This window comes from Schistocerca cancellata, chromosome 2 (assembly GCF_023864275.1).
Source record: "Schistocerca cancellata isolate TAMUIC-IGC-003103 chromosome 2, iqSchCanc2.1, whole genome shotgun sequence".
Lineage (NCBI taxonomy): Eukaryota > Metazoa > Arthropoda > Insecta > Orthoptera > Acrididae > Schistocerca > Schistocerca cancellata.
Genome location: NC_064627.1, coordinates 284,588,123 through 284,607,739, shown reverse-complemented (window position 1 = coordinate 284,607,739; position 19,617 = coordinate 284,588,123). Strand labels below are relative to the sequence as shown.

The 19,617-nt window shown below is 38.5% G+C and overlaps 1 protein-coding gene across 1 annotated transcript in view; it reads right to left on the bottom strand.

The window, feature by feature from the left end:
• Positions 1-1,896: 1,896 nt before the first annotated feature.
• The window catches only part of LOC126153279 (uncharacterized), a 63,823-nt gene continuing 46,102 nt past the window's right edge, over positions 1,897-19,617 (bottom strand). Inside the window, exons 9-15 of the mRNA XM_049916061.1 lie at positions 16,913-19,336; positions 11,843-12,805; positions 9,840-10,049; positions 9,310-9,432; positions 8,672-8,838; positions 5,692-5,906; positions 1,897-3,911 (exon numbers count right to left, since the gene is read on the bottom strand). Of these exons, the coding sequence (XP_049772018.1) occupies positions 3,496-3,911; positions 5,692-5,906; positions 8,672-8,838; positions 9,310-9,432; positions 9,840-10,049; positions 11,843-12,805; positions 16,913-19,336 (4,518 nt within the window). The 3' untranslated portion in view covers positions 1,897-3,495. The remainder of the gene's footprint in view (positions 3,912-5,691; positions 5,907-8,671; positions 8,839-9,309; positions 9,433-9,839; positions 10,050-11,842; positions 12,806-16,912; positions 19,337-19,617) is intronic.

The window sequence follows — 19,617 nt, the reverse complement described above, 5'->3', positions numbered from 1 at the left end:
CTGAAAGTGTTGACGACTTCGACAGAAATGCGATACGAAGGAAAGTACACGGATATTTTTTTCGTAACGAATTGCCAACAAATGACAAAGTGCTTACAGTCGTGAACGAAGATGCAGATCTGGGCAATTTTCGGAGAACTACATTTTATAAGTTATTGAGAGAAATGAATTTCAAATATGTCTGGCGTGGGCGCGATAGCATGCTAATAGACAGGGATGACATCATTTTATGGAGGCGGCGTTATCTTCGAACCATTAAACGGTTGAGAGATGAAGGCAGACCCATTTACTATTTGGACGAGACGTGGGTGAACGCAGGACATACCCAAAAGTTACGTCTGGGTAGATGACACTATAAATTCCTCAAAACAAGTGTTTCTGTCCAGATTATCCACCGGAAGCAATGGCCCATCAGGTAAAGGGAAACGTCTGATTATCGCACACATTGGCAGCAAAGCAGGGTTCGTTGAAGGATGTTTGTGGGCTTTTGAATCCAAGGAAAGTGGAGATTATCATGAGGAGTGGTTTCAAGCTGTTCTTCCTCGGCTTCAGGAAAATGCAGTTATTGTTCTTGATAACGCGCCGTACCATTCCGTAGAAATTCCCAATGCGAATTCCAATAAGCACGAAATATCAGAGTGGCTAAAATCTAAAAACTTCGATTTTGAAGACAGTGTGTTGAAGACAGAACTTTTAGATAATAGTTAAAAATCACAGAACAGCGCACAACGAATACGCAATAGATGAAATGGCGAAGAATGCAGGGAAAACTGTTCTCAGAATTCCTCCGTACCAATGTGAGTTAAACACCATCGAGTTAGTGTGGGCCAGATACAAAGGCTATGTTGCAGCGAAAAACAAAACATACAAAATGCCGAAGTTAAACTACTGTTAGATGAAGCAGTAAGAACAGTGACTGCAGAGGATTAAAACAAGTGCGTCCTCCATGTCATAGAAAAAGTGGAAACTCAAATGTGGAAATTAGACTGCATTATAGAGGAGAGAGAGAGGAGCGGTTTGTTATAAACCTCAATGAAAACAGTTCAAGTTCGACAGAGTGAACCTTGTTTCGTCCTTTGTCATTATTATTACTGGTGTTGTTATTAAAATTAACAATTAATTGTGTTTGAATGGAGCGTTTTGTTAGCAACCTGAATGAAAATAAATCTGCTTCGACGGAATGAACTCTGTTTAACATTATTTTAACATTATTGTTAAATTTATTTCGTACATTGTTGCCCAGGTTTCTCATGGTCCGCTGTGACAGCTTGGCAGCCAGCCGAACGGCGCCAGCTGCAAACCGTGCGCCAAGGATTTTCCACACCCCTACGTATCACGTGAACACCGAATGCTTTCTCTGGAAACGAGCTTAGTCGTCCAAGCTCTCAGTGAATAGACTTTATATATTGTTGTGCATTGTCTCCGGCCGCCAGCCTGTAAATGTCACTAAATAGTCTTTACCTGTCACTTCACTGTATTGTTCCACTTCTGTTTACACTGTCATACCATGACCTAATAAAACTGTAGAGTTCTTGTAACCATGTCTTTTACTGAGTCCTGAGCCACAACACTAATAATGGACAAGGAAATAAAGTACATGTACCCATCACACTGGTTCTGTGTCATTTGTCTTGCTTCAAGGAAACTGACCATGACCATATTGTTGCAATTATATGAAGTTTTTCTGAAACACAGAGTTAGAATTTTTCAATATTTAATCCCATATGGGTCATAAAAACACATTTTTTTCCTTGAAAAAAGAAGGAGATTGAAATGAATTAATTTATTCTTTCAAGTGTGTTGTATTACCATGTATGTCATGGACTTCTCAAGAGATGCAGAAAATGATAAAATGACGGCAATGTATTATTTGCCACATTTTACTGTGAAGTATGGTCAAAATGTAGGAGACATTGTATCTCAAGTCTGCAAAACTTTTATTCAAAATTCTTTGGACACTTAATGGATTTTAGATACTAAAGTGAAATTGGATACTGTTATAATCAGAACATCACTGTTTGTAATATCTCTCTTCATTTCCAGGAAAAGTGATAAGTGTACAACATATTCTGTAAAAGAAATCTCTTCACACAGAGAGATAGAAACAGATCCAGTAACCTTTAGCATCTCTGGTTTACTATAAGTAACAGAAATCCATATATAAAATACATTCCTTTAATAAAATACTATGAAAAATGACATGTTATATAATTCCCACTACAGTACAAACTACCATCTTCACAAGCTTCTGACAAACACACAATCACAGTAATTCCTAATCTGGAACAAAAAATAACAAGGAGATATACCATCATGATGTACATAAAAAAGCATTGCACTCCCCGTTCAACTTCATCACAGATGACTCCTTCGTATCTTTTGAAGTAATTAATTAATGCTAGAGTACAGTATACACAACAGCAATAGTTTCAAGGCTTAAAACACATTCAAACATTTTATGTTATGAAATAATGCACCAATGACTTTGCTTGTTAAGCACTATCTCACTATTCTTCCAATGATAATAATTGAAATATTTTACACATAGTAAATGGACTGTGAAGATGTCACCACATTTTCACATTTGAAATGAATGCTATTATCTCACATAAAACATCTCTTTCCTAAAATAATTACAAAGACAAATATGATTAAAATCACAAACTCGATCAGCTTTCTCTTTTTTAAACATTTTCTATGATTATAATGTATACAATACTATTCTAAGCGTGACTTTTTATTGTTTACAACGTCCATATTTATTATTATGTTCCCTGAGATGACTTCACATAAAATTACTTTTTACAATTACATCAATTAAATTTTCGATAGAAATGCTACTGAAACATGTACAACAACCATTACATACTTATTCTATGTAACTACTCACACAAGCTTTTATAACATTCACATTAATTAAAACTTTTGATACTCATTTTAAGTACACAAACAATATAAATTCCTTACAGCAGTGAACATAATGTCACATTCACTTCTATTGCACCAAGGTACTTTCACAGAGGACCAGGTTACCATTTATAGAAGATTTTTTAAGGTTTTCTTTTTTCCACACAAAACTATATAACTCTTTTTTTTCATAGCACCAAAGCATAGAACGTCATGTACACTTTACATAAAATCAAACTGCTTTACAATATAATAAATAATTTATACGTCTATTTGATATAAAATAATTTTCAATTTCTCTGACATAATCTTTATAATAAATAGGCCTGTACAAGTTCTTAGAATAAATATACTACAAAAAATGAAAGTGCAAAAGACCATGACCATTCTGGACAATGCAGTCGAACCAAAATTATAAAGCTCATCATCACAACAATCCTCTTTGAAAGTAATTGCACATTTCATTGATTCCTTAAGCAGACTTAAAGAGTTCAATTTTTGAAGGTAAAAATACAGTGCTATCCCAGTCACACAACTCTTGTTCTAGAGGAACACTTAAATGTCACATTCACCGGCTTCCTCCTGATGTCACCTAATAAACACCTTCTCAACACCGAGTAACTGCCGCACCCTATCATTGTACTTCACTAGGGCCACCTTTGATGACCTCACATTAAATTTTTCACCACCTCCCACCAGCTGACAGCACTTTGCTTGTTCTAGGAAGTCAGCCATTTTGAATTCACGCAACAAAGCACGAGCAGGTGAGGGTTTTGTAGGATCAGGACTCAACTGTCTAAGAAGTGTGTCTCTCGACTTTATGCGCAGAACAGCAGCCAGATCTTGCAGTAAAACCCAGCGCTCCAACGCAGGTTCCCCGTGCAATCTGTACAATGCAGGTAGGACTTGCTCACTGACTTCAAATTCAATCTCTGCTTCATCCTCTGAACAAGGGTCGAAAGTAGGCACGTCCTCCAATGGATCATAGCCCGCATGTAGAGGATCTACAAAACAGAAGTTTTCACAGTGGAAAAGAAGCATATAAAATAAAATGAATTCATTATCTGTTTGAATAAAATAAGAAAATCTGAAACAAATGAGATTGTCATGTAAATGACAAGAACAATGGAAGATCTCCGGTGGAATATATATATGGATAAGAAAAAAATTTCCCAGATTTCCCAGTTAATTTTTTCCGGGTGAAAATGCACTTATTCCATACCACAGGTTAAAGTACATTTTTTCATTGTTAAGTGACAATATACTTTTCCTCAGAACTGTAAAAAGTATCAATCCTTAGAATGGTAAAGATTTTATACACCGGTGTAGAACTTTCTGGCACTCCCAGCAAAAACAACACAGTTTGGAAAGATCTTTAATGTGCAGCAACATGTACACTGCATATTTCGATATTACAAAAGTATAAATACTGATTCACCAATAAAGCACAGTACTTTCCAAAAACAGAACACCAAAATATATTCTTGCTTTGATAAATATGGCTACTATATGATATTTTTCTTCAAGAAAATTTAAGCTTTCACATGTAATACTGGTCATCAAAATATTTTTGCTGTTTTTCTGAGTGTGTGTGGTTAAGCAGGATTATAAGAGCACAGCTTAAATTGCAGCAGCTGAACATTTCTGACAAACATGATTGTAAATTTCACTGCTGTGCACTGAACACTTCATGGGTTACCAGGCTGAACACATATTCCATCGAGCACTTCAGACTGTTCCATAGCAAAGCCAATTACGTATGAAATTGTTCAAGAACTCACATTTTGCCATTGCTGTTGCATAATTTGTAATCTTTGAAAGAACTAAATATGAGAAAGTAACCTTGAAGATTGGTCTTTTTTAGCATGTGTTACCTTTTAAGGTACATCAAATATGAGTGTACTAGTAAAATTTTAAATGCATATGTGGTTGGTCATCTGGGCCTGAAATTTCTCTACGTGACTGGTCCTCAAAGTGTTAAGTTTGAGTCAAACAACCCACGATTTAAGAAATTCATCGCACATTCTCACACGTAACATAATTTGTTTTGCGTACCAGGAAATTCACTAAGTAATGCTTCTCAAACCAACATTCACAATATTTTCCCATGACCTGTTAGAAACATAGACGGTTGTGGTGTCAAACTCACCGAAAGCACTTTGCTGTTACAAAGTACTGCATAATCTTTGTCTTAAAGTCTTTGACACGTTTTTCTGTTGGCAGACGCTTGTATGTGTACTGTGTTTTGTATTGTAAACAGTGCATTTTCTTTGCAACTAAAGTTTTATTTTGGTGTTATTCTCTAGTTCATGGTTTATTGTTCAAGTTTATGGTTTATTGTTGCAGTATGATTTTACAGTAGGGGGCTCAAGTCAAATTCTTTCACAGAAATTTAACTGAAAACTAAAAGAGGAGAAATTACCGGAGTCCTCAAGAATTCCAAACTATTTTCCAGTTTTGTCCCGGATGAAAAAATTCCCATATTTTTCCCAGATCTCCCAGTTGTCTTTGGGGTGCATACACCCTAAATATAATAATTTGAGAACAGAAGAGGCACTGACCAACAGACAGGCAAATACAAAAGACAAATAGCTAACTGAGCTTTTGGACAAAGTAACAGATCATGTAGCCAGCAGACACTGATCACCTTATCTATACTCTATGTCAATATGCTGCTCAACACTTTTCTATTGTGTGAGTAATAATTCATCCCCACACAGACATTTAAAACATAAAAAAGGGAGGGGGGGCATATAAGTACTTCAAGATGACACTTGTACTAACCAGTACATTGGGCAGCTCCTAGAAAGTTCCATGTTGGTGCAGATATTCCTTGAACATCAGCAAGATATTCAGAAAGCAATCGTTTGCAGAGCTCATCAGTAGTTAGCCGTAAAGGAGTCAACCCTTTATATGTTGCCAAAAGAGGATCAGCACCATATGACAACAACAGCCGAACAACTTCAACATGACCATTTTCTGCAGCTTCATGAAGTGGCCTGGAACAGAGAGTTTTATACATATTTTGCAAGCATAAGTCTAATTTTATAGATTGCTGAGAGAGAGAGAGAGACATCTCTTACAAGAGAAATATTGTAACAAACGATGTTTCCCCTTGAAGTAAATAAGCTAATTTTTAAAATATTTCAAGGCAAAAAGCTATGAAACTTCTTGCGAGATAGGAAATGTGCAAAGTTCACCGCAAAAGACTAATTCAGGACAATATTTACAATATGTTCATATTCTGTTCAGACAATAATGTCAGCAGAACAATTATTAACAACAGTAATGATATGAAAGTAACAATCAATCAATGTGTTGGAAGTTCAGTATTTGGGATAGTAGTTACATATAATAAAACTAACAGGTCATACAATTTCATACAAATATATTTTATTGTCCTACAAGATAGAAAGCATGTTGTCACAAATATCGATCACAGTGAACTAACTGCAGGTCCAGAGAGTTTAGTTGAGCTACCTCAGGGCGCTTATATTTTTCCAGGCAACTCCACAGAGTTACAGCCCCACAAACGCAATCAATACCTTACATCTTACACTACTACTTGTGTTCCCTCCTTGAATGCAGATACATGTTAAAAGTATCTGACTATTGTAATGCAAGAAACATTGCAAAAATTGAATGTTATTCTTCCCACTCACTTCATCAGTAACATATAAATACAGGATTAATACTAACAAAATCAGCTTTTCCTGTTAAATCTATCAACTCTTGCAGTTTTATTTCAAATTCATTAAAAGTAACACTCTTTTTTGTATAATCTACAACACACAGGCATTATGTTTAATACGAGTTGCTTCTAGTAACGAACACAAATCTGAATGATAAGATAATTAAGTATGGACCCGAAAAATTAGCATTGGCAATAAATACAAATTTAGGTGTGAATTCTGCTTCAAAATGAGAAAACATGAAATTACCCAATAAATTCTATTTCCTAGAAAACTATACCCAGATGAATTATTTTAATATAGTTTGAAACAGCTTTACTTTCTGCATATGAAATTCAATAAAGTAACCAATTTTGAGTTATTCGTATTGCACAACTTCTGGTGAAGCCCAACTGGAAAGAGATTGTGGATTAGAAAATAAGACACACATGTCTGCATGATAACAAGATTTATCAGTGAGCTTCTATGTTATGCTCTGGTGTCACATCAACTGTGGGCGACTGAATGGTCACTGTAAGATATACACTGCTTATGGCAGTGTGGGTGTGGTGTCACCGCCAGACACCACACTTGCTAGGTGGTAGCTTTAAATCGGCCGCGGTCCATTAGTACATGTCGGACCCGCGTGTCGCCACTGTCAGTCATTGCAGACCGAGCGCCACCAGACGGCAGGTCTAGAGAGACGTACTAGCACTCGCCCAAGTTGTACGACGACTTTGCTAGCGACTACACTGACGAAGCCTTTCTCTCATTTGCCGAGAGACAGTTAGAATAGCCTTCAGCTAAGTCCATGACTACGACCTAGCAAGGCGCCATTAACCATATCTGGAGAGAGTCTCATTTGTATAGTCAAGAGCGATGTACCACAATGATGGAATTAAAAGTTAAGTAAACAGACGATACGTACTTTTCTTTAGTGCATTCATACGTATCCTGTCCCAGACTTCACGCCAGTCGGCGTGTGTGTACGCGTGCCTTTCGGTTACCCGTCACTGTGGACTGGCTGTCTTGTCAGTCCACTACAGTGGGACTTAGCATTTCACAATGGAGAAATATGTTAGTATTATCGAGACACTTCACGTGTGAGTTTTAGATGAATGATGTTTGACTTTTAGCTGCATAAGATACTGGTAGCAGTCAGCCCTGAACTATCACATTTACAATGCAGGCAATCTCATCAAGTAATTGCACAGTATCCTTTACCAAATGCTTTGAGCACACTGCTTTGATTTGAGCTGTGCACTGTTTTCTTTCCTTATTTTGAAATGAATAAAGAAATTAATCATAGTTCATCACGGAATTCGAGTGCGGCTATCACATTAGCAGAAGGTATGAGTGATCCCTATGGCTAGTGACAGTTCTGATTTTGCAGAGAAACATAATGCAGATGTAAGCTGGCTACCCTACAAGAGGGAGGCAGGGCTTGTTCCCCTGCTTCATACCTCAAATCTTGGGTGGTTTAAGTTATTGCTTGTTTAAGCCTGCAACCAATTGTCACATTATGGTGTCGAAACTACAGAAACTGGAAAAACAAATCAGTAGGGATTTCGACCATACTGAGAGCCTGAAAGTGCAAATAGAGTAGGTTTAGGCTCTTCATCTATCCGGTCAGTTCTATCTGTAGCACTGTCAAGATTGGGTCACCATGGCTGTGAATGCCCACAAGACAGGGCTCTGCAATATATTAATAAGGGCCTCTATACTACAAATTCACAATCTGTATTCTGCAGATTTTGTAATTTTCAAACTGAGTGGGAGGAAAAAGATAATATAGTCAAATGCTTCAAATCAAAGAATGAGGTGAGAAATAGCTGTTACTTCTCAACAGAAACAATCATTTGTTGAAAGCTTAAATAAACCCACATGAAGGAAACAAGCAAAGACCATTTCAGAAGAAAATTGTAAAGTTTTTCTATAGAAAAATTATTTTATCTGCACTTCATCCTCTTCCCCCACATTATCTTATCACTTACTAAGAAACACATTGATGCTAATTTTTCACCAAAACGAAAGTGAGACACTTCATAAGTTTTGGAAGGCAGACAGATAGAATATCATGTTAATAAACATACCTGTAGCCCCCCCATGCACTGGCACTAACATCTGCACCATACATAAGCAACAGTCGTGCAATGTCCAAATGACCTCTTTGACAAGCTTCATGAAGAGGTGTGTAGCGAGCATTGTCTTCAGGAGATGGAGAATTATCAGATTTCTCCAAACAAAACGCTACTATATCCTGCACAAAATGAAATACACATTATAAGTAAAGCGAAACAGATAAAAAAAGCAGAATAAATATGTAGACGATGACAAAATCTAAAACTGACAATAACATAATTAACACTGAGTTGAAGCACACCTGGTTATTACTGTCTGCACAGTCATATACAGATGACAGTGCAAGTCAAAAAAGCAGTAGCCTACACCTTTTAAACAGGGAACTGAGGTGTCCACTCCTTTGGAACAGTAAATGCCATTTGTCTTTGTGCTTGTATTCTGTTATTTTAGTTCACGTGATATTGCACAGTTAAAAAGTTAATTTAAGAGAGCTGGTTCCTGAGAAATCTGTGTACGAGCACTAAATTTCCAGTTACTTGCCTGGCAGGCAACTTCAGTCAATCTAAAGTCCATCTTTAAGTAAAACTTTTGAATTTCATGCACATTTAAAATTGTTTTCTCAGTATATTAATATTAAATGTGAATTTACCGTGTAGCCCAACTTGGAAGCTCGATGCAGCACTGTCTCTCCCAAACCTTTGTTAATTACCCAGCTTTTTATCTCATTCATTATGTCCTGGACAGACTGCCAGCTTGGCCGTGGAATAGGGCCCTGAAAAGATACATTTTTTTGTTATTAATGACACAATATGATGGAAGTTTTTAAAATATAAAACCACTTGAAAACTCTATATAGAGCTGCTGAAAATACAAGAAGAGGGCTGCTCACGAGTCATACGAAGGTGATATCCGGAGTTACCAAGTTTACTACCTCTGTTTCTTTCCCCTTGCTATTTTAATGGGTCTGAAATTTCATAGGCCAAAAAGAATGAAACATTCTGACTCAAACAGAAAAAAAAAAAAACTTGTTAAAATATTGTCCTTTACCACAGTTTATGCGAACGACAGAAAAAGGCTTTCAATTTTTGATCAGGATTATATCAAATACATTTATTTTAATTGCAAGCTTAAACATATAAATACAATTGGATATTACATGAATGCAATAGTATTATCTACCTTTTTCCTATCCTTTGGAGCTTCTGCCTCAGTATTTTCCCTCTTCTGAATTTTCTTCTTCTTCCGAATATAATCAAACCCAGAACGGAATTTCCTGCGTACAGTTCTAATTTTTGGCCGCTTCTGTGAGCCTGAGGTACTTGCTGTTTCATCAGCTGCGTCTTTGTCCTGTTCGTCATGCTCACTACCAGCACTTGCTGTCTGTGAAACCTATATGAAACATGAATTTATAAATATGGTAACAAAGGATGAACTTAATTATCTGAATGTGTCTTATTTTATATACATGTATCCAGAGCCACTTTACTTTCATGTTAGAACTTATTTTCTGCAACTATTTGTCATACATTAATCATGAGAACAAAACTTATCGATATACCACGTAAAACACTTTCTTACATGTAATATTCATAATGCCATACTGGTTATGACTGGTTAAAATGCAGTACTTATGCTCAATGCCCATGTTTCATGTTCCATTTCACTAAAGTTAATATTACATGCAACTCATTGCTTGTGCTGACATGGGAGTCACTTTGTTAACTACCATACACATACCATCAATTGTTTATGTGAACACTACAGACTCTGTACTTGTATTGTGGAACACAATGAAAACATATACAATAATCTACACCTACATCCATTACCCTGCAAATCACTGTGAGATGCACAGCAGAAGGTACTTCTCTTTGTAGCACACTTTGCAGTCCACAATCCATTTATGTATGGAGTATGGGAAGAATGACTGCTTAAATATCGTTATTTTGTTTGCTGCAGTTAATCTAATCTTGCCTTTAGAGTCCCTAGGAGAGCAATATTCAGGGGATTGCAGTATATTCCTAGATTACCCACTTAATACTGATCTTGAAACTCTGTAAGTAGGCTTTCATGGTATAACTGGAACTTATCTTCAAGCATCTGCAATGTCAGGTTTTTCAGTATTTCCATGATGCTCTCCATTAAGTCAAACAACCTATGACCATTTGAGCTTCTCTTCCCTGTGTGCATTCAGTATCCCCTGTTAGTACCATCTGATACCAGCAATATTCTAGGATGGGTCACACGAATGTTTTGTACAACCACATCCTTTGTGGAATGACTGCATTTCCCCTGTATTCAACCAACAATTAAAAATCTGACACCTGCTTTGGTCACAACTGAGCTTTTGTGATAATTCCATTTCATGATCACACAAACTGTTACACTCATGTATTTCTAAGAGTTGACTGATTCCAACTGTAATTCACTGACATTCTGGATAAAGGATATCACATTTCTGCATTTTGTGCTGTGCCCAATTTTACATGTCTATACATTTAAAGCAAGTTGCAGTCTTTGCTGGGCTACATATAGGACTCAATGCAGCAACATGTTGGTGTATGCATCAATATTAATGGAAGCCATTTTCAACATTTTATGTAAGAGAGAGTTTCTTGTATTACATATGTTCCTGTGTTTTTCCAAGATTAAAGCAATATGAAGATTTGTAGAAAATGGCTTCTCACACGCTAACAAAGTGTTCGCAGACCCATTCTCTACACACCATAATTATTTTTTAAAGACGAGAAATGTGTCATGAAAGTTGGCCATAATTTTTAATTATTCCTTCTTACCAGGTTAATAAGAACAGTCTTTAACAAATGTGAAACTTTCACTGGTGGGGAAATTTTGCTATCATTCCATTCAAAGAAGAAAATATTTTTTCCATCATAGGAATAGGTACTTGTCTCACACAGATATGAGAAAATTATACGATGCAAGAAGTAAACAGTCTGCAAATTTAAAATATTGCAACAGACATAAGTACTTCAATGATATAATATTCACAACCACCCAACAATTAGTATGTGCTGCTGTTAAGGAAGAACAATTTAATAAAAATTTGCACCAATAAGTCATGACTTACAAACTAACATTATATTTATCTGAAATACAAAGTCTCATTATGTCACGAAACATTATTGAAGGAATACACGAAAAAACACAGGTGATAAAAATACCTTGTTGGCAGCCAGTACACGCAGTAAGTCATGATTGCGCACACGACCCTGGACAAGACGGCGCTTCGAGTTGAGTACAGCCTTATTACTTCGGATGAGTGCAGCACTCCGTTCGTGGTTGTGCCCAGCACCAGGGACTGGAGGCGCAGAAGCAGGTCGTTGCTCGTCCACACCGAACACTTCCCGGATGACAGCACGTCGACGCATCACACGTGATTCGGTGCGAGTACGTGATTTGAACACTAGCGTGGCATATCGATCACCCAAAATACCACCATTTTGGCGGAATGCCTGATGGAAGTCTGTAGGTGCTGCTTTGGGCAGCACACAGTTGGCAAGGGTTTCTTCACTGCTCTTTATTTCTTGTTTGCCTCCTGTACAACCTTTCTTGAGCTTTTTGCTAAACTTGGACACTGTAGATGCGGACGTAGTGGAAGGTAATGGCGATGAAGAACATGAAAGGTCCTTTTCCCGAATAAGGACAACAGTTGGCGAAGGTAGTAGCTCTGGGCCACTGCTGGCAGGGCGTGGTATGAGGCGGGGACCAACTTTCTGTGCTGCGCCCCTCTTTCTTGTCTTTCTCTGTAGCTTGTAACGGTCTGCCAAAACATCAGCGATAGAGCTTCCAGAACCAGTAGCTCTTGATGAAGATGGTGGTGTTGGTGTAACTGCTGAAGACACATCTGCTGATTCAGTGCATGCACTATTGTTTGCACTCGCATTAACTGGTGAGGATTTTGTCGACACAGCACTGGAAGGGAGGGGATTCCAACTGGAGCGCGAGTCTAAGTCTGAACAACTGTCTGCAGTGTAAGGGGACATTGCACGTTGCTTGTCAAGGTCAGGCAATGAGGCTGAACGTGGTGGCCGTGGGATATTGATCAGAGATGGCGGCATTCTCAGGGACTGCTTAAATCTGTACACCTCTTGTTCCCAACCAGGTCGAAACTCACTGCCTGTCGCCTGCAACATCAAAACATACGCAGCAAATTAATCAAATGTAAAGACAATTAGAACTGCTTACAACAAAATCAGAAACATCACACTGCAAAATGGCTCTCACCTAATGACCTAAACATCAACGGGATATTAAAATAAAATGTTTCACTTTTTTCCAGAAACAATATTTTTAATACTGGTCATCAGAGTATTCAGATACAGAAACTGCTGCATCCCACTTACCATGCCTTAGGTTGAAACAATTGAGGCCTATAAGCTATTGTCAACAAGACCCAAATTCCAATATTATGTTCCCAATTTTCTATGATATAGAGAAGGCATCAGTGACACGTATTTTACTTATTTTTCTAATGGTATTTCCTAATAGTCCAACAGTATGTAAATTACTTAAATTACTTTGCTGTCTGCTAAAATGAATCAACAGCATTCAATTTTAACATGAATCAGTCTTCTAGCCTCTCCTGTTGGGAAAGTTGTTCATGCTAAACTTTTTCATTATATTTAAGCGCTGGTCCAGTCAAAAAAGTTCATTACCACTAATCAGCATAATATCATCATTTAGACAGTTTTGAAATATTGTTCGTGCAACAAAATGATGAAATCAGAATTATATGACATTTCTAAAGTCAAACTGCTTATTGATATGAAGACTGGTGTATCATATATTTTACATCTTCCAAAGGTAAATGGCAACATTTTTTTAAAAAATGTGTGTAGGCTAATGAAACAAGTATTTAAGGGGACTTACAACAGAATTTTTTTTTCACATATTCGGATTTTTATCTCATTATAAAATTTGCAATTTTCCTTATAAACTCACATGGGACACATTTTATTTTATTTTTTTAAATATAATCTACATCGGTTGAAAATGTTAAAATTTTTATGTGCATTACTTCAAGATCTAATAAAATCAGTAATTTTTTATATAGGAGGCTGTGGATTGCTGAATTATAAAGGTTAAATTACGTGTTTGTATTGGTAGCACTGTCAAAAACAGTATTGTATCGTTTCATAATATAAAAATGCGTTGTATGTAGAAGTGCTAATGTTTTTCCGAGGAAAAGTGACGAATAGATTGGTAAATCTCTTAAAAAGTAAAGTACGACTCCAAAATGAAGTGTTTTTAAGAAACATGGGTTTCATGGTAAAAGATTTTCAAATGAAGAGCAACATTGTGTTCAACATGTGGCTTGTGAAGTTACAGACAATGAAATACAGGCAAACTCATCAGTATCAAGAGAAACACACATTAGTGCTTCGAAGATTAAAATAAAACACTGTGATACACAGTTTTCTCAAAATGAAAGTTATGAAAATGGTAGGTTAGGTTATACTCTGACAGATTTACACATCCTAACGAGGATGTTAGGTGAATGTGTGTGTCGTAAAATATGTGGAGGGCCAGTTAGTTTACATGAAGACAGTGAAGTATCAAATGTACTAGCCAGGAAACTTGATCATTAATTGTGTCAGTTGTAAATATACTCATTCAATTAGGAATTCTGATAAGTGTAAAGATGATTATTTTGTAGTAAATGTTAGGTGGTTTTATGGATTGAGAGCTATTGGCAAAGGACACACTGCAGCAGAAACAATGTGTGCTGTAATGTATATGCCACGCATACCTTGTAAAATCGACAAGTATGCAAGATTTATTGGAACTGCTGTGGAATCTGTTGTATGTGAGTCAATGAAGGGTGCTGCAAACGAAGCTGTTGAAATAAATGATGATATGACTGACAAGCCAGTAACTTTTGATGGCACTTTGCGGAAGCACAGCAACTGTTCTAAGGATTCTGTTGTTACAATGACCAGTGTGGGTACTGGACAGGTAATAGATTTCCAGATTTTAACCATACATTGTTATAAGTGTAAATCATGGAATGAAGAAGGAAACACCTATGACAGAAATTATGAAGGAACAAGTGGTTGTAAGGAGGCCTCTGCAGCTATTGAAATATTTAGTTGATCTGTGAACGAAAGGGGTTTGTGTTACACTAAGTTCTTAGGTGATAGAGAATCAAAAACATTAGCACTGTAGTAGCCGTTCAGCCTTATGGTGAGAAGATTATCACAAAACTGGAATGCGTTGGTCATGTCACGAAGAGAATGGGCACCAGCTTGAGGAAGTTGAAACAAAGTTTGAGAGACAAGAAACTTTCTGATGGTAAAACCATAAGTGGCAGGCTGACAGACAAAATGACTGATGAACTATAGCAGTATTATTGGGTGGCCATTAGAAATAATACTGAGGATTTGTTGAAAATGAAGCAGGCAGTATGAGCTATCTTCTTCCACAGACTGTCAACTGACAAAAAACCAGTACACCACCTTTGTCCTCCTGGACCTGATTCATGGTACAATAACTGCAATGCCCACTACTCAAAACAGTTCATAGTCATAAACATTCCACCCAACAGCAGTCACAGATATCATAAAACCTATTGACAGAGACCTGGCAAATCCTGAATTACTGGAGAAGTGCCTGCATGGTCAGACTCAAAATCCCAATGAGTCTTTCAATAATCTTATATGGACTCACTTACCAAAAAATGTTTTTGTTGGAATGAAGACACTAAAGTGGGGGTCAGTGATGCTGTTATTACTTTTAATTATGACAACATTGGTAGGGTGAAAGTGCTACAGCATATGGGAATTAATCCTGGATCAAACTGCACCAGGGAACTTGAACAGATGGACAAGGTTCGCATTGATAAAGCAGGGTATGCAGCACAGTGGGCCACTAAGGAGTCCAGAAAGAAGGAAAGAAGAAAAAACTGGAGAAAGATGAAGAGGATGATATACAGTAGGCCTATGGTGCACGGTGAGTGACTAAAAATAAAAAAATTAAGCACATTTAAAAATGAGTTACAGTCTTTTGAAACAAAATTGTTAAGGCTTTCGTGGCCACTTGTTGACAAACTGCCTATTGGCTTCTGTCTCGGGTTCTTCGGCCGACGTTCATCTAATGATTTTTCTGACGTTTCGCCAGCACGAGTGGCTGGCATTGTCAAAGCTTCACCATCCATTGCCGGTGGTGAACTGGAGCCGAGCTCGTGGGCGCAGACTATATGTACCTGGCGCGCCAACGTCCGAGGGCTTCTCCGCGGTCATTTCCGGTGCGCCAGGTACATATAGTCTACGCCCGCAAGCTCAGCTCCAGTTCACTCGTGCTGGCGAAACGTCAGAAAAATCATTAGATGAACGTCGGCCGAAGAACCCGAGACAGAAGCCAATAGGCAGCTTGCCAGTATTTTGAAACTTCAGAAGCCGTTCCTGAAAATTTACCTTTTCTGTTACATTTTCCCCTAAATCTCAGAAACCACTTTGAGTAGCATATTCAAATTTTGAGGGAGTAATAACATACATATCCTGAGTCTACTGAACTAAACGAAGAACATAATATTTTGTATAATTAAAATTATTTAGGATAAAACAAAATTTTAACCGAGTAATTAAAAAATTGTATTTCCAAAAGCAGTGGCTGAAATGCAATTATTGTAGTTCAGTAGACTAAGAACATACAGTTTAATGTCCTGTAAAAGTTTCATGTCAATGGCTACAGTGGTTCCTGAAATACAGGGAAGCCAAGTCCCTAAATTTAACATTGTCGAGATAGGGCGTTCCAACTAATGAAACTTACTAATTTTTGGAAACAAAGCGATTATCTTTCTCTTCAAAGAAAAAATAAAGCAAAGAACCTAAAGATATGTTTAAATGCTATTATTTGGTCAATAAGAAGGACTAAAAGAAATATTTGCAATTGTGAATTACGGGAGACACACACACACACACACACACACACACAGAGAGAGAGAGAGAGAGAGAGAGAGAGAGAGAGAGAGAGAGAGAGAGAGAGAGAGAGAGAGATTGAGTCTGATACATCGCATTACAAAATGAAACTCTGTTGGAGATTCACTTTTTGTATCATTGTTCCTAAATTAATTTGTTAAATACAATATTACTTTGCCACAGAAATATGACTATTCAATATACCAAGTATAGGATTCATCTATCAAGTACAGGAATCATCCATCATATCTACTCAGTCAAATATGTGTATGTGTGAAAAATGTTTAATAAGAGAACTGAGATGAATTTACTTACTGATTTCTGCTGCTGTCGTTTCTGAGCACCTCGCAGGCCTTTCCTCCTCTTCTTGCGTTTCTTTTGTCTCTTCTGGTGCTGCTGAGGTGCTGGAGCAACAGGGGGATCTTTGGATCGCAGGCGTGTCCTAGGCGGCTCACTGGCCGTCTCATCCTCTGAGCCACTGCTACTGCTGTGGCTAATGCTACCTCCTACACTGGTGGCAGCCTCACTCGCAACAGAGGCATCGCGCTGACCACCAAGCCCCAGGCGGGCTTTCATCTCAGCCAGACTGATCTCGTCCTCACCATCCTTCTCGTCAATAGCTCCAGCACTTCGGGGTCGTTGGTGGAATCTCAACAAATCCTTCTGCTGCTGTAGCTGCCTTTTCCGTGGTCGACCTCGCTGCCGTGCAACTAATGGTGCATCTTCGTCAGAATCACATTCTTCATGTTCAGACACTGTACTTTTTTCCACCTTTATCATTGTTAAATCCTTTTCAAGTTTCACTATTAAAGTACCACGATTATTCAAACCAGTCAGTGAGCTTTCTTTCTCATTTATTAGTTTCCTCACCTTCTCCTCCTTAACATCAGATTTTTCTGTCTTCTCATTTGCCAATTTAGAATCCTTCTCTGCTGTCACCGTCTTAAGTTCTACCATGTCAGTCCCTTCTGTGTCTGGTCTTATATCCTTATCTTTCAATGGCTTGACATCATCATCTTCCTTCAGTGCACATGTTTCGCTTCTACTTTTCCTTCTACTGAGTGCTTCTAAACTCTTTTTAACATCTTTACTCTGATCTCTTTCAACATCTACCTCATCATCACCTTCCTCTGACTTCCTTTTTGGCACCTTTGAAATCTTCAAAATGTCTGATTTCGTTCTCTTCTTTGTTGCTTCTTTTCCTGAAATTTTATTGTCGCCTTCCTGCCACTTTTTCACAGATGTAGTTTCCTCATTTCCTACTTGTGCACACTGCTCTTCTACTACCTCTACCTTTGTTTCGTTTGTGTCATTCCTGAGCTCTCCCTGTTGCTGGTCTTCTGGCTGTTGCAAAGTCTGTTTCATTACAGCTTTCCAGTGCTGTTTCACCTTCCTTGGTTCCTTCATTTTCTTCATTTCATCCTTTCTCCTAGTACCATCTCTCATCGATTTTCTGTCCTTCCCACCTTTCCTAAACCCATCTCTACCCGACTTCCCACTCGATTCCTTATCACTGGGAATGTTTATACCTTCCTCACGTAGTACTTTCCTCTCTACCAGTTTGACTAACCTTATCACACCATCATTGACAATCCTATATTCACTTCTGATGGGATCTTCCACAGGAGTTGGTCTTTCTGGGGGCAGTGACGGTGGTGGAGCGACAGAGTCATCTTCACCTTCGACGTCTACAGTTATACCCTCTTCATCATTATCGGGTCTGTCGTCGGCATCTTCAGACTGCTCAACCCTTTCGAGCTCCTCGGGCGGTATCTGCAGAATATTCTCAACCTGCAACACACGCTCAACGCACCCCTCAGCCTCTGCTGCTTCAGCAGCAGTAACAGCAGCTGTTGCAGGTTCCACGGTATATGCCTGAAGTGGTTGCTGGGTATCAATCTGGAAGTATGGTGCTTCATTCTTCCCACCACGTATAATATTGCCCAGGCCAGCCAGTGGACCAATAGCATACCTTCTGCGAGATTTGGAAGGACCCTTCCGTTTCACACGGTCTGACCCAGATCCTGAACGCAGTTGTTCAAGGAACTGCTCACAGGTGTTTGACCACTCTGGATCAGCAGATTCAGCTGCTGTGTTATCAGCACTAACCTTATCAGTATTTTCATCTGTTGTCTGCTCTTGCTGCTGCAGCAACTGCTGTTGTTGCTGCTGTTGCTGTTGTTGCAGTACTTGTAATTGTTGTTGTTGTTGTTGTTGCTGCTGCTGCTGCTGCTGCTGTTGCTGCTGCTGCTGCTGCTGTTGCTGCTGTTGGCTATAATGTTGGTGATGATACAGATGGTGCCCTGCTGCTTTTGCACTATTGGCCATCGATTTACGGTCTCGCCGCAGTTCGTCCAGAGTCTGCCTCTCAAGCACGGGCATCTCACTATCACTGTCGCTGTCACGGAAATCAAACACAGAAGTCTCCGAGGAGGAACGTAAGCCTGATGGATCATTACGGGCACTCGCAAGAGAAGTTCCATGATTGTCTTCTCCCATATGTCCACCTGACGAGGAAGATGAATCATGAGGACTGAACAGCCGTCGACGTGGTGGACCCGAAGTGGGTGTGGTAGCTGGAGGCACACGCTCACGTGTTAACTTCGGTGGGCTGCCCTGCTGTGGGGGTGGAGGTGAAAACAGCTGTGGAGTGCCGCGAGGAGAAGGGCCTGCTGAGCTGGTCGCACTGCCTGGTGTTGGTGAACGGAACTGTAGTTGCTGCTCCAAGTTTTGACCCACCTAGAACCAAAGAACTTATATCAATATATAACAGCAAAGCACATTGTTACAAGAGAATTGGAATCTGGCACACTTATTGCAGAAGTTTCAAGCTGCCTCAAAGAGTGTAAAACCTGACTACTCATTGGTATTCACACTCACACAAAAGCCACCATACCAGCCACAACTAGCCACCCAATAAAGATAGACAATTATAATTCACTGTAACTCCTCAATCACTTAGCTGTTATTTTAGGATGATGTAATGACTTTCTGAATATTCGGATGACTGTTCCTTACGT